This window comes from Microtus pennsylvanicus, chromosome X (assembly GCF_037038515.1).
Source record: "Microtus pennsylvanicus isolate mMicPen1 chromosome X, mMicPen1.hap1, whole genome shotgun sequence".
NCBI classification, from domain to species: Eukaryota; Metazoa; Chordata; class Mammalia; order Rodentia; family Cricetidae; genus Microtus; species Microtus pennsylvanicus.
This window is the reverse complement of record NC_134601.1, coordinates 26549564-26563352: the sequence shown is the minus strand read 5'-3', so window position 1 is coordinate 26563352 and position 13789 is coordinate 26549564. Positions and strand designations below refer to the sequence as shown.

The window sequence follows — 13789 nt, the reverse complement described above, 5'->3', positions numbered from 1 at the left end:
TTTAGATGCTTTCATGACAATAGATCCACACAGGTCTCTGCCACCCCGAGATAATCTAAATGAATGCAACTCCTCAAATGCTCTAGTTCAGGTTGTACATGGTAATCATTTGGGAGAGGTTTTTCAAATGGCCTAAGATCTGCACAAGTATTTGGTGGGGGGACTTTGTACACATTGATGGTTTATATACTTAGTGCAAAGTACTCCCTGCCCTGTACATTTTCATTTTCAGAGGTTTTTCTGAAATAGTGAAACAAGGTTGTTCTTTTGGGTTAAGTATTAGAGGCTAGTCACCCTTCTCCTAAGGGATATGAGAAAGTAAAAGGAGAGCCTATTCTCTCCTTTCTAACAAGCAATTTCATTCAAGTCAGAAGACAACAAAAATCAGGCTCAGTAACAAATCCCCAAATACATTAAGATTTTATGTAGATGCTACAAGTATTACCTGTCTTGATCCCTGGGGAACGACAGCCCCCATGTTCATTGGATTGGGACCTTGGATTCCACTAGGTATAGGTCCTCTAGGTCCAGGTACCGGGCCTCTGGTATCCATGCCTCTGGCCTCCATGGCACGGGCTTCCATGGCACGGGCCTCCATGGCACGGGCCTCCATGGCACGGGCTTCCATGGCACGGGCCTCCATGGCACGGGCCTCCAGTCCCCTGGCATCCAGTCCTCTGGCCTCCAACCCTCGTGCATCTAATCCTCGGGGATCTCTTCCACCTAGAAAGTTGTAAGAAAACCAGTTAGTATAGCTACTAACTTCTAGTCACATCTCTCCTTGTCTGTGACACTGTCTCCTTTCTAGTTTATCAGATTTGTAGGTAAATCGTAAAAACTCTTTCCCAAGACTTCTGTCCCATATTAGAGCTGAAGAGAGTCAAATTCTTCACCAACCATGGCTATTAGTTGGAGTTGTGATGCAGTTTCCCCTTACCTCTAGCATCCATGGGTGGACCCCTCTGATCTATCATGGGTCCTCTTGGCTCTGCCATTAAAGGTCTGGGCTCAGCTAATGGACCTCCCCTCATGTCATGTGGGGGTGGTCCACGACCTTCATGGCCAGGAACATGGTGCATGGGTGGGCCCTGATGAGGTGGTGGTGGGGGTCCCAAGTAAGCTCTAGAGATGGAGAAAAGTGACATATTTTAAAGCAGAACGTACCAACATTGAAATGTCAATCCGATCAGTATACAAACATCCAAAGAAAACTAATACAAATATCAGTAAATAAATGGTAACAAAGTAACATCACACTGGGCGGTGGTGGTGCACGCCTTTAATCCCAGCACTCGGGAGGCAGAGGCAGGCGGATCTCTGGGAGTTCGAGGCCAGCCTTGTCTACAAGAGCTAGTTCCAGGACAGGCACCAAAGCTACAGAGAAACCCTGTCTCAAAAAACAAAACAAACAAACAAAAAAGTAACATCACACAGATAAAAGAAATCTATAGAATGTAAATCTATGCATTCTGGAATTTCTTATTTGATCAGGGCATTTAAAATTAGTAAAGAATTAATAGACACTTACTATAAGTACAATGAATATGCAGTAGACTGCTTAGCAATGCAGATTCTGGATTCAGAATAAATGGCTGAAATCTAGGTCTTACCATTTATTAGCTATGTGGTCACTACCTTAACCACTATATGCCCTGGTTTCTTTACCTGTAAAATAGGACTAAGAATAGTCATTTCTAAGGTTATATGGATTTATTTGTCTCTCTATCTTTGTGGGGCTGAGGATTGAACCTAGGGCATTGGAAATGTTAGGCAAGTGCTCTTACCATGGGAGTTACACCCCCGGCCTAAGGCAGATATAATGAGGTGATTTAAGTACTTAGAGAAAAGCTAGAGGTGTGATCCCCACCAACATCAACAACTATTGTCATTAATAGTACCATTACCTCACGTTTTCCTTGTTTAGGTATATATTACTATAATTTTCAATTTCTGAAAATACAATAGTCATTGTTGACTCAAAGTTATCTTCTTTTTCTTTTTTAAGAGGGTTTTTTGTAGCTTTGGAGCCTGTCCTGGAACTCGTTCTTGTAGACCAAGCTGTCCTCAAACTCACAGAGATCTGCCTGTCTCTGCCTCCTGAGTGCTGCAATTAAAGGCATGCACTACCATCACCCAGCTTCAAAATTACCTTCTTAGCTCTACGATTATGTTTTCGGAAAAGTGCTTAGTTTTAGACAGTGGTTACAAATCTTATTTATCTTTTGAAGTAGGCAAACAGGTCCGACCATTTGCTTTCAATGTAAGGAAACTTTTCAACTTCTCAAGGTGTTTCCTTCTACATGAGTACTTACCTAGGCTCTACCTCTCCAGTTACAGACATTAAAGTGCCTCCCCGTGGGTCATTGGGGGCATCTCCTAACAGACCACGAGGAGTTGGGACATTGGCAGGCAAGGCTCCCCGCTGCATAGCTGCTCTGGGGTCTTGCATTGGCACTGGCAGGGAAACAAACAGGGAGTTACTGCTGTGAAAGACACATTAGGAAACAAGAAATGACTATAGCACTGACAACGTAATTCAGACACCTTAGAGTGGGTGAAACCGCACCACAGCAGAATCCTCTTGCAGCTCAAGGACAGAAGCAGTGCCATTTTAGAGGTATGGATGGAATTATATAAAGAACAAACTGGGGAGCCACCTGCCAAGGACTAGCACTGTAACCTGAATAAACTTATGATCTTGGTTTTCCTTCTAATCAATCTTAGGTTAAGAACCAGAGTCACAAAAGAAAGGTAGGTTCTTGGCATAGGAACCCTGCCATGGCTCTGCAGGAACCTGCTGTCTCCTTACAGCCAAGCCTCCTGACACCAGTAGGGAGAGATCTTTGGACAGATGCCCATATCATCCATGTTCTCTGCCCTGTGTGAAAAGGTCAATCTTAGGCTTGTGGCCCCAAGAGAAAAAAAAGCCACAAAACTAACAAAAAGAAAAAATACCCCAAAACACTACCCTTTTGGGGTTATGAATGTGAGGATGACTGCCAAGCAGCTCCTTTCCTTTCAACATCCCACCCTGAACACCACAAGCAAAAGGAAACCCGCAGATACAATGGATACCTTGAACTCGCTCAATTGATGCAGGCCCGGCGGGTCCCACGGGCGAGTGCTGTAGGGTTCCTAGGTGAGCAGTAAGTTCAAAAGGAGAAATAGCAGACACTTAAAATAGCTTGCACACACACAGGAACATACACATATGGAGACTGGAGACTTACATGTCAGTAAAAGCCGAGAGTTCGTTAGTTTGCCCCGGCCTACAAAACTTCCTAAATACAGGAGGCCTTTCTCTTATCCAACAGTTCCACTTTGACAGGCATCTTTCTTAAGGGAAACGTGTGTACTGGTTTACTTGGATAAGAATAACCAGCAATTTTGGACTCTCCTTTCTGTTACTACAGAATTTTCCTTTATGTCTTCTTGTGCATTAAAAAAAGAAATAGAGAAAAATGTATTTTCAGAAATAAAACATGAAATAAATTCCAATGGAATGTGACATGAGATTTATCAGAGATAGGCCATTAATGGACCCACACTAATGGCAATACTAATTTTGTCTCATTTAAAAGTTAGAAGCTTCACCGGGAGCAGAAGCCAGGAGCAAATCCAGTCCTGGGACACTGGCAGATCAGGACTGAGCATGTAATCTGACCCAAACTCTGCAATCTCCACTGGAACAGGTACAGGGGAGTAAGCGCTGAGCTAGTGAGCTAGAGCCAGAGACTGCTGAGGGTCCGGACGTGAATCTGGGACCTTCAAGGAAGTAGACCTAAGCCAGGACCCCGGTGGGTCTGGGCATGAGTCTAGGACCTCCCAGGAACTAGGCCTGAGCCATGACCTCTGCCAGTCTGGGCGTAAGTGAACCTGGGACCTCCAAGGGAACAGGCAGGAACCAGAGATCTTGGCGGACACAGGCATGAGTCTGGGTACTCAGAGAGAGTAGGGCTGAGCCAGGACTTCTGTGGACATCAAAGGGAATAGGAACCTGGGTCCTAGCGTGAGTCTGGGACCTCTAAAGGAGTAAGCAGGTCCTCTGCAGGTCCAGGTGCACCTGAAGCAATCAATAGACAGGAGCCAGAAACCTTTCCACATCCAGCTCCAACTCAGGGACTTCTGTAGGAGTGAATCCAGACCAGCACTTACAGATACTGGTCAAAGCTGATAACCTAGGCCACATTTGCTCTGAGGCAAGGAACTCCACTTTGGGCAACAAATTCCACAGGAGTGGCTCTGAATGAGCAACCTAGGACAGAGAGCAACAAGCTTCACCAGGAGCAGAAGCCAGGAGCAAATTCAGTCCTGGGAGCCAACCCAGTCCCAGGACATTGGCAGACCAGGACTGAGCCAGCAACCAGATCCAGAATCAGCTATCTCGACCAGAACAGGTACAGGGGAGTAACAGCTGAGTGAGTGAGCCAGAGCCAGAGACCACGTAGGGTCCCAACGTGAATCTGCAACCTTCAAGGGAGTAGACCTAAACCAGGACCCTGGTGGATCTGGGCGTGAGTCTAGGACCTCCTAGGAACAAGGCCTGAGCCATGACCTAGACTGAAGGAAATAAAGTGAAAACTGAAAACAAAGTAGAAACAAAGAAAACAATACAACGAATCAGTGAGACAAAGAGTTGGTTCTTCCAGAAAAATCAACAAAATAGACAAACCTTCATCCAAACTAACCAAAAGGCAGAAAGAGAATATCCAAATTAACAAAATCAGAAATGAAAAGGGGGACATAGCAACAGGCACAGAAATCCAGAGAATCATCAGGTCATATTTCAAAAACCTGTACTCCACAAAATTGGAAAACTTAAAGGAAAGGACAACTTTCTGGATAAATATCACTTACCAAAATTAAATCAAGACTAGATAAGCAAATTAAACAGACCTATAACTGGCTGAAGAAATAGAAACAGTCATCAAAAGTCTCCCAACCAAAAAAAAAAAAAAAAGCCCAGGACCAGATAGATGGTTCCAGCTCAAAATTCTACAAGACTTTCAAAGAACTAATACTAATACTCCTCAAATTATTCCACACAATAGAAACAGAAGGAACATTGCCAAACTCCTTTTTTTGAGGCTACAATCACCCTGACACTCAAACCACAGAAGACATTACTAAGAAAGAGAATTACAGACCAATCTCACTCATGAACATTGATGCAAAAATAATAAATAAAATACTGGCAAATTGAGTCCAAGAACACATCAGAACCATCATCCATCATGATCAAATCAGCTTCATCCCAGAGATGCAGGGATGGTTCAACATATGAAAATCTGTCAACATAATCCACCATATAAACAAACTGAAAAATAAAAACCACATGATCATCTCATTAGATGCCAAAAAAGCTTTCAACAAAATACAACATCCCTTCATGATAAAGGTCTTGGAGAGAGCAGGAATACAAGGAACATACCTAAACATAATAAAAGCAATATACAGCAAGCCGACATCAAACTAAATGGAGAGAAACTCCCAGCGATTCACTGAAATCAGGAACAAGACAAGGTTGTCCACTCGCTATATCTATTCAATATAGTTCTTGAGGTCTTAGCTAGGGCAATAAGACACCAAAAGGAGATCAAGTGGATACAAATTGGAAAAGAAGTCAAACTCTCACTGTTAGCTGATGATATGAGAGTTTACATAAGCGACCCCAAAAAGTCTACCAAGGAACTTCTACAACTCATAAACACTTTCAGCAATGTAGTAGGATACAAGATTAACTCAAAAACATTAGTAGCCCTCTTGTACACAGGTGATAAAAGGGCTGGGAGAAGAACTCAGAGAACCAACACCCCTCACAATAGCCACAAATAGCATACAATATCTCGGAGTAACTAACCAAATAAGTGGAAGACTTGTATGACAAGAACATTAAATGTTTGAAGAAAGAAATTGAAGGAGACACCAGAAAGTGGAAAGATTTCGCATGCTCTTGGGTAGGCAGAATTAACATAGTAAAAATGGCAATCTTACCAAAAGCAAACTACAGATTCAATGCTATGCTCATCAAAATCCCAGCAAAATTCTTCAAAGACCTTGAAAGAACAGTATTCAACTTCATATGGAAAAGCCAAAAACCCAGGATAGCCAAAACAATCCTGTACAATAAAAGAACTTCTGAAGGCATCACAATCCCTGACTTCAAACTCTACTATGGAGCTACAGTACTGAAAACAGCCTGGTATTGGCATAAGAACAGACAGGAGGACCAATGGAACTGAACAGAAGACCCGGATATCAATCCACATATCTTTGAACACCTGATTTTTGACAAAGAAGCAAAAAACATCAAATGGAAAAAAGAAAGCATATTTAACAAGTGGTGCTTGCATAACTGGATATCAACATGTAGAAGAATGAAAATAGACCAATATCTATCACCATGTACAAAACTCAAATCCAAATGGACCTTACACCTCAACATAAAGCCAGCCACACTGAACCTTATAGAAGAGAAAGTGGGAAATACACTTGAACGCATTGGCACTGGAGACTACCTCCTAAATATAACCCCAGCAGCACAGACACTGAGAGAAACAATTAATAAATGGGACCTCCTGAAACTGAAAAGCTTCTGTAAGCAAAGGACATAGTCAATAAGAAAAAACAACAGCCTAGAGAATAGGGAAAAATCTTCACTAACCTCACATCAGAGGTCTGATCTCCAAAATATACAAAGAACTCAAGAAATTGGTCATCAAAAGAACACATAATCCAATAAAAATGGACTATAGACATAAACAGAGAACTCTCAACAGAGGAATCTAAAATGGCTGAAGGGCACGTAAGGAAATGTTCAACATCCCTCGTCATCAGAGAAATACAAATCAAAATAACTCTGAGATTCCATCTTACACCTGTAAGAATGGCCAAGATCAAAAACACCGATGACAACTTATGCTGGAGAGGATGTGTGGAAAAGGGAACACGTCTGCATTGCTGGTAGGAATGCAAGCTGGTACAACCCCTTTGGATGTCAGTGTTGCAATTTCCCAGAAAATTAGGAAACAACCTTCCTCAAGTTCCAGTAATACCACTTTGGGGTATATATTCAAAGAATGCTCAATCAAGCCACAAGGACATGTGCTCAACTACGTTCATAGCAGCTTTGTCATAGTCAGAACCTGGAAACAACCTAAATGCTCCTCGACTGAAGAATGGATAAGGAAAATGTGGTACATTTGCACAATGGAGTACTACACAGCAGAAAAAAGTAACAACAGCTTGAATTTTGCAGGCAAACGTATGGAGCTAGAAAGCATTATTGAATGAGGTAACCCAGACACAGAAAGATAAGTTATCACATGTACTCACTCATAGTTGGTTTTTAAACATAAAGCAAAGAAAGCCAGCCTACAAACCCCAGTCCCACAGAGAATTTAGACAACCATGAGGACACTAAGAGAGACTTACGTAAGACTTATTCTACATGGGAAGTAGGAAGTAGATAAAGACAAGATCTCCTGAGTAAATTGGGAGCATGGGGACCTTGGGGAAGGATTGAAGGGGCGAGGGGAGAGGCAGGGAGAGTAGGAGAGAAAAATGTAGAGCTCAATAAAAATCATTAAAAAAAGGGGGAAAAGAAAAAAAAGAACTGTTCGTGCTTGTGAGAGTGGCTTTTTAATTTCTTCACATGCTTAAAAAATGTATTTACTCACCTAAAAAAAAACCAAAAATGTGAAGGGTATAATAAAATGATGTTGTAAAAATGAAAAAAGTTAAACATTTCTGTCAAAAAATATTAAATGGGTCAATGCAGCTGATGAACTTTCCATGAAAGAGAGTTACAAACGAAACAGCCTACTACATAAAGTCTATGATTATAAAAAACATGACAAAGATTAATGAGCCAACACAGTAATCAACATTAAACAAAGGAGGCGGGAAAGCAATAAGTACCATCTCAAACATCTCTTGTCACCATTACAAATGCACAAATGAGCAAGGATTCCAGGCACAGGAAGACAAATTTGGTCACAAATGAAAACATTATTGTTTCCTATACTAGGTACTGAAGGAAATTATTTTTTAATCTCATTTCATTTTAATCTTTGTATCAATAGATCCTTGAAATAGTTTCAAAATGCAAGTCAATTCCTTTTGCTAATTCTTTCCAGAAAGATGGGGTTAAATTACAGTAGGAAGATGTCTCATAGAAATATGTGTTAAGCGGCTGAGGGATTCACTGAGACTAATAGCCTAGGAAGAGGGAGAGATTTAATGGAAGCCTAAGCCCTTTTCACTACTGCAAAGGTACTTTGGGTTAGATACAGCACGTACTGACAGCAATAGGATGGAAGTACACAGCAGCACAGAAGCATGGAATGTTTTAGAGGGAAGAGGAGCTATTTGGCAGAAGTTTGTCTTGTTGCCATTTATCTGATGAGACACGTGTAGACTCTTCATTTCAATCACCAATGACTCTGTATAAACCATGGCCTATATATCTTAATATTTTGCTTTTGAAGTGGGTTTCTCTTCTAAGAAATTCACTAAAAAGAAAAATATTAAATCCCTTTGTTCTTGTTCAAAGCAATCTATTCCCATCACAGGAGGAACCTTTTGAGTAAGCACAGTATTTTGAAAATTAATTCTGAAATTAACACTGGCAGTATAGAATGATGGGAAGAGGGCAAATTTTGTTATTACTTTTTTTTGGCTTTCCAAGACAGAATTTCTCTGTCTAACAGCCCTGGGTGTCTTGAAACTCGCTTTGTAGAACTGGCTGGCCTTGAACTCACATAGATCTGCCTTCTCCAGAGTGCTGGGTATGTCACCACCACCTGGTAAGGGCAGATTTTGGATTTAAGGATTTTAATTTTTAAGTCAAAAGAGAACACCAGATCATTCTCAGAGGTATGAGTATGTACTTACCGTATCCTATTGAGAAAACTCCTGTGCTTCCATTTCTTTACCTGTAAAACTGAGGCACTGCCACCTACCTTAACAAGGTTGTCCACGGAAACAAAGTGACTGAGTATTTACAGTATATATTCAGTTTCCTTTTTTCTATTGTCTGTTGTTTTGAACTGAACTACTATACTTTCTCTTCCTTCAGACTCCAATAATATGAGGAAAGAATGCAAAGATTCTGGAAGGGCTGCTGCTCTTATATATACAGTGTTTTTGCCACAGTGCAGGAAACACTGCAACTATGCTTTATAGACCTCTGCTTTGCTCCCAGTTTTCTACAGTGAATATATCTTGACATCTACAGTCCTGGTCACATACTATATTCTCACTAGTAAATCTTCTTACAAAGTCAACAGCTACTCACAGATTGAGAACATGCCAGTGTATCTGTCAGACTGTCAGGAAACAAAGGATGCATTTGCTGTATTACCAATTCCTGTAGAGCTAAGCTCTGAATATCCCCTATGGAAAGTCTGGACCAAGAGAAGTTTTGTTGACCATTGAAACATTCTACATCTGCAATGTCCAGTCTGGTCTTCATTAGCACGTGTGGCTACTAAGTACTTGGCTACTGAACACTTGAAATGCAATTATTGTTCCCAGGAAATAAGACCGTTAGGCGTTACTTAATTTAAACTTGATTTTAATTAACTTAATCTTTAAATTGCCACTGGTGGTTAGTGGCTGAAAATTAGACAGTGCAGATATAGGATATTTCCATGTTCAGTATATATACAACAGATATTTAATATTTAACCTTGTCCTCTTTCCATGGGCACTGGTCCACCTCCTTGCATTCCCACTTGGGCTTGCATGACTCCTAGAAAATAAAGGGCAAGGAAAAACATATTTGGTTTGTAGAAAAAAAACAATAGTGGCTTAGTTTACAAATGTCATCAGTTTTCCCACAAAGGAGAAGCATATGATGGAAGATGATAACTATCATCCATCCATGCAGAGAAACAGAAGATGAAATCTATCAGGACATCATACTTCAGTGACAAATGAGCTCAGAAGAAATATTTCATCTCTATTACCAAAATTGTGGCAGAAAGCCCTTTAATGGAGAAAAACAATGCCTATTACCCACAAGCCTCCTCTCATGAGAGGCAGTATGACTCTTAGGGTATTTTATAAATGTGTGGCTATATTATTTAGTTCTGACAAAGCTCTTTAGGGGTATGGTTAACCCTGAATGAGATGGTACCAGGGATACTAGGTGGCCTACAAAGTATGAGGAAATCGAAAACCTTTCAAATGACTCACTGAACATTCATACAAAGGAAAAGCTATCTGTTGCCATCTTAACCTAGAATCTGAATGTTTTATTTGTAAACATAAGTTTCATGTACTGTTTTAGTATATATACACTGACTTTTCTAGAAATGCAATTTCTTAGTAAATTATGGAGACTCCAATTAGTAGCATGATACCTCACTATTTAGGAAAACCACATCAATAGTCCTTGTGGTATTTGAATTACCAAAGCAAACATTACTATAACAGAGAGTAATCAATGTACCACAAATCCTTGTCTGATCCCTTCCACATAGCAATAACTCTCTTTTCCTCAAAGGAGCAAGAAATGCTCTTGAGTGGGGACGAAAGGAAAGCTGATTTGTTTGCAGTTAACTAATACTTCCTTAAAATAGAAAGTATACATCACACTGTCCCTATTTCATTGAACTTGCTAAGCACTAAAAAATTTAGGGATTAAGTACCCAGAGAACTGGGTGCTAGTCTAGCTCTTGCTACTAAGTAACTGGGATTCTGAACAAGTGCCTCAATAAAATTACTACATTCCTGACTTCCTCATCTGTAAAATGAACAGGTTGTTCCAAATGGCAGTCCTCAGAAGGTAGCCCCCAGCTAGACAAGCCACATCACTACCAACAAGAAAAATGCAAACACTGAAAATTCTCAGGTTTTGCATCTCAGATTTATTAAATTATAGTTGGCAGAAGGGACCATCAACCTGCATTTTATAGGCCCTTCAGGTGATTCTAACACACAGTAAAGTTTGAAACCACTGATCTAAAATTATTTGAAAGCTTCCTTCCAGTCACAACGTTCCATTCCATTGAATTCAGACCAATTACCAACACAACGCAACGGTTTAGAATATGAGGAAAAGATAGCAGAAGGCATTATGAGCATAATTTCCCACATTAAAATAACTTTATGTAACACCTTAATTTGTACAGGCTAACTTCCCAATGGTGTAACTGGTAGTCAGATTGTAGGAATCTTTCATGTTATACTACTTGCTTGAAAGGTTGAAAACCTTCCTATTTCTATCAATGATGTATGAGTACAAATTGCTTTACAAATATTGTCCTCTTCTTTGAAACTTGGCACTGATGAGCGTTTAGTGGCATTTTATTTTTACGTTATTTGTAACCCCAAACCATAAAGGAGGCTGTTTTTGTTGGCCATCTGGCTTTGCTCTTTTACAAAGCTCTTAAGCAGTTTCTTCCTGCATGTTCCTATAAGTTGTTTTTTTTTTCTTCTTAGTAATTTTCAAGCTCTGTAGGATAGCTAAAAAAATTCCCAAGACATTTTAATGAATTCATAAATATATATACTATAAACTCAACATCTCTTGAAAGTTAATTATTTTAATTTTATGGATACACTCAGTTTTGCTTTTAGGTTCTTTTTTGGGGGTGTTTTTATTGTTAAGAAATTTTTTGTGCCTGGTGCTAGGGACTGAACATGAGACTTTGGACATGGTAGACAAGTGCTTTACCACTAAGCTACATCCCCATCTTCATTCATTTCTTCTTCTTGATGTCTTGTAGTTTATTATTTTTCTAATTAATTAGTAGCAGTATGGAATTTACTTTATTGGTTAGTAACATGGGTATTTTAGACACCACCTTTACTATTTCTCATATGTATTTGTATGGAATATAAACATATATTACTTTTTGTTTTAATTTATACTATTTATGATTTTTTAATTCCTCTTTAAATAGCTATAGTATGTTTCTTAATTTTCCAAGTCAAAACTTCTTCCCACTCACCTTTTAATTATTTCTAATTTTATTGGTTTAAAACCAAACTATGTGATCTGTAAAAATCTCTACTGCCTCAAATTTGTTAAATTGTATTTATGGCTAAGTACTTGGTCTTTTTTAAAGGGTTCAATGATCATTTGGAGTAGGGGAGTATACCCTGCAGCCAAGAGATGCAAGGCTATCTCTAAATATTAAATGGAGCTTGTTGATCCCATTAATTACCTATTGAATATGCACAGCCATTTTTTATCCAATAGGACAAGGTTACTCAACCTGTCTAGAAAAGGTACTGATATACTCTATGCTAACATTTCATGACAAGGTAAGTACAGAAATGGAGAGCAGATAGAAATCTCTATGAATTTGACACTATTGTGACATCCAAGTGTGTGGTCAGCACTCGTGTCTCACTTAAGATTTCATTTAGCTGGTGGTGACATATGCCTCTAATCCCAGTACTTGGGCATCTGAATTAGAGGGATTGCCAAATTTGAGGCCAGCTCCAGCTACACAGCAAGACCTTTTCTTCCAAATAATACAAAACAAAGTCTTCAACCTAGAACACGTTATAATTACACATATATTTTATGTATTTTATATCAAGATCCTATTATTAAGCAGGTAACTGCACTTCAGCAGTTGCTATTATAAATCCTCGGCAAAGAAATAAAATAGTAAAGACTTTAACTGAAAGTTACCTGCAGGGGCTAAAGAACCAGGGCCAGGTCCTGCTACAGCTGCAGCCATTTGCACTGGGGCAGGTACTCCACCTGGCATAGAAGCTTGCATCAGAGTTGCACCATTGACATGCATTCCGCCCTGACCAAGAGAAAAACAAGTGTGAGAAAGTCTCTGCAGCCTCAGCATTAGGTTTATCACATACTCTGAATTCCAAAGAAGCAAACTGAAGTACGTGGCTTGAGCCTGGTTATACGAATGCAGTTAAAATGAAGCATATGCCTACTATAGAGGCTAGTGTAGTCTTATCCATGTGGCAAGGCAGCAAATAACAACCCATCCTTGACATCACTGACTGGTGCCTAAAAATAAGTTGAAAATGTACCTTATGTTTAAGACAAAAAAGGGACTGAAACTTCAAAAAAATCTTGCTGGTACTGTATTTTCATGAAAAAAATTGTTTATGAAAAAAATTTTCAAGCTTTAATAATTTCTGTCCTTGGATGTAACTTTCTTGAATGTGTATATAATTTGTAAATGATACATTAAATTGCCTGAGAGAAAGGGAATGTAATCTTTTCATGAGGCATTCCATAGAGAACTATGCACATCTTTGGAATGTAAAGAACTGCAAAAAATAAAGTTTTTTAAAAATCAAACTCAGTTTGGAGTCTTGAGTTCAGTACTATCCTACCCTTTCTGCATGTCTCTGCAGTCTGTATATAGTACAACAGTTTACTAATAAAGTGACGAATGAGATTCAGAGTAGAGATGCTTCTCATATCGGCTGCTTCTTAAAGCAACAGCAGTGGTTTACCTGTTGGATAAAGTCCAAAACAGCATGGATCCCAATAGCTCATGACTGGTTCACATGTTCACCCCTGGCCTTATCATTGTGAGTGGTGATGGTAAAGGGAGTGAAATGTACTGGCACTCTTGTTTTCTTCAGATACATTTCAAGACCTCTAGTGGATATTCAAAGCCTTATATATTTTTTAACTTGTCTGTATATATCACTGCTTTTCTCTATGGTTCATTTTAGAGGTTTACAACAATAACTGAAAATAGAACTCCTCCCCCAAGACATGGTTTCTCTATGTAACAGTATTGGCTGTCCCGAACACTGAGTAGACCAGGCAGAGATTCACCTGCCTTTG

At 39.6% G+C, this 13789-nt stretch overlaps 1 protein-coding gene and 1 long non-coding RNA gene across 5 annotated transcripts in view; both read right to left on the bottom strand.

Annotated features, from left to right (window-relative positions):
- Positions 1 to 13789, bottom strand: part of LOC142841772 (uncharacterized) — a 345599-nt gene that overhangs the window by 17429 nt on the left and 314381 nt on the right. The window lies entirely within an intron of this gene.
- Positions 1 to 13789, bottom strand: part of Cstf2 (cleavage stimulation factor subunit 2) — a 37330-nt gene that overhangs the window by 17429 nt on the left and 6112 nt on the right. Inside the window, exons 7-13 of one of the 4 annotated variants that reach the window (XM_075958794.1) lie at positions 12653 to 12773; positions 9692 to 9754; positions 3076 to 3135; positions 2313 to 2454; positions 938 to 1122; positions 623 to 723; positions 446 to 592 (exon numbers count right to left, since the gene is read on the bottom strand). In XM_075958794.1, coding sequence (XP_075814909.1) covers positions 446 to 592; positions 623 to 723; positions 938 to 1122; positions 2313 to 2454; positions 3076 to 3135; positions 9692 to 9754; positions 12653 to 12773 — 819 coding nt within the window. Of the gene's footprint in view, positions 1 to 445; positions 724 to 937; positions 1123 to 2312; positions 2455 to 3075; positions 3136 to 9691; positions 9755 to 12652; positions 12774 to 13789 lie in introns of all 4 variants that reach the window. The other 3 variants (XM_075958795.1, XM_075958793.1, XM_075958796.1) reach the window with 3 other exon arrangements.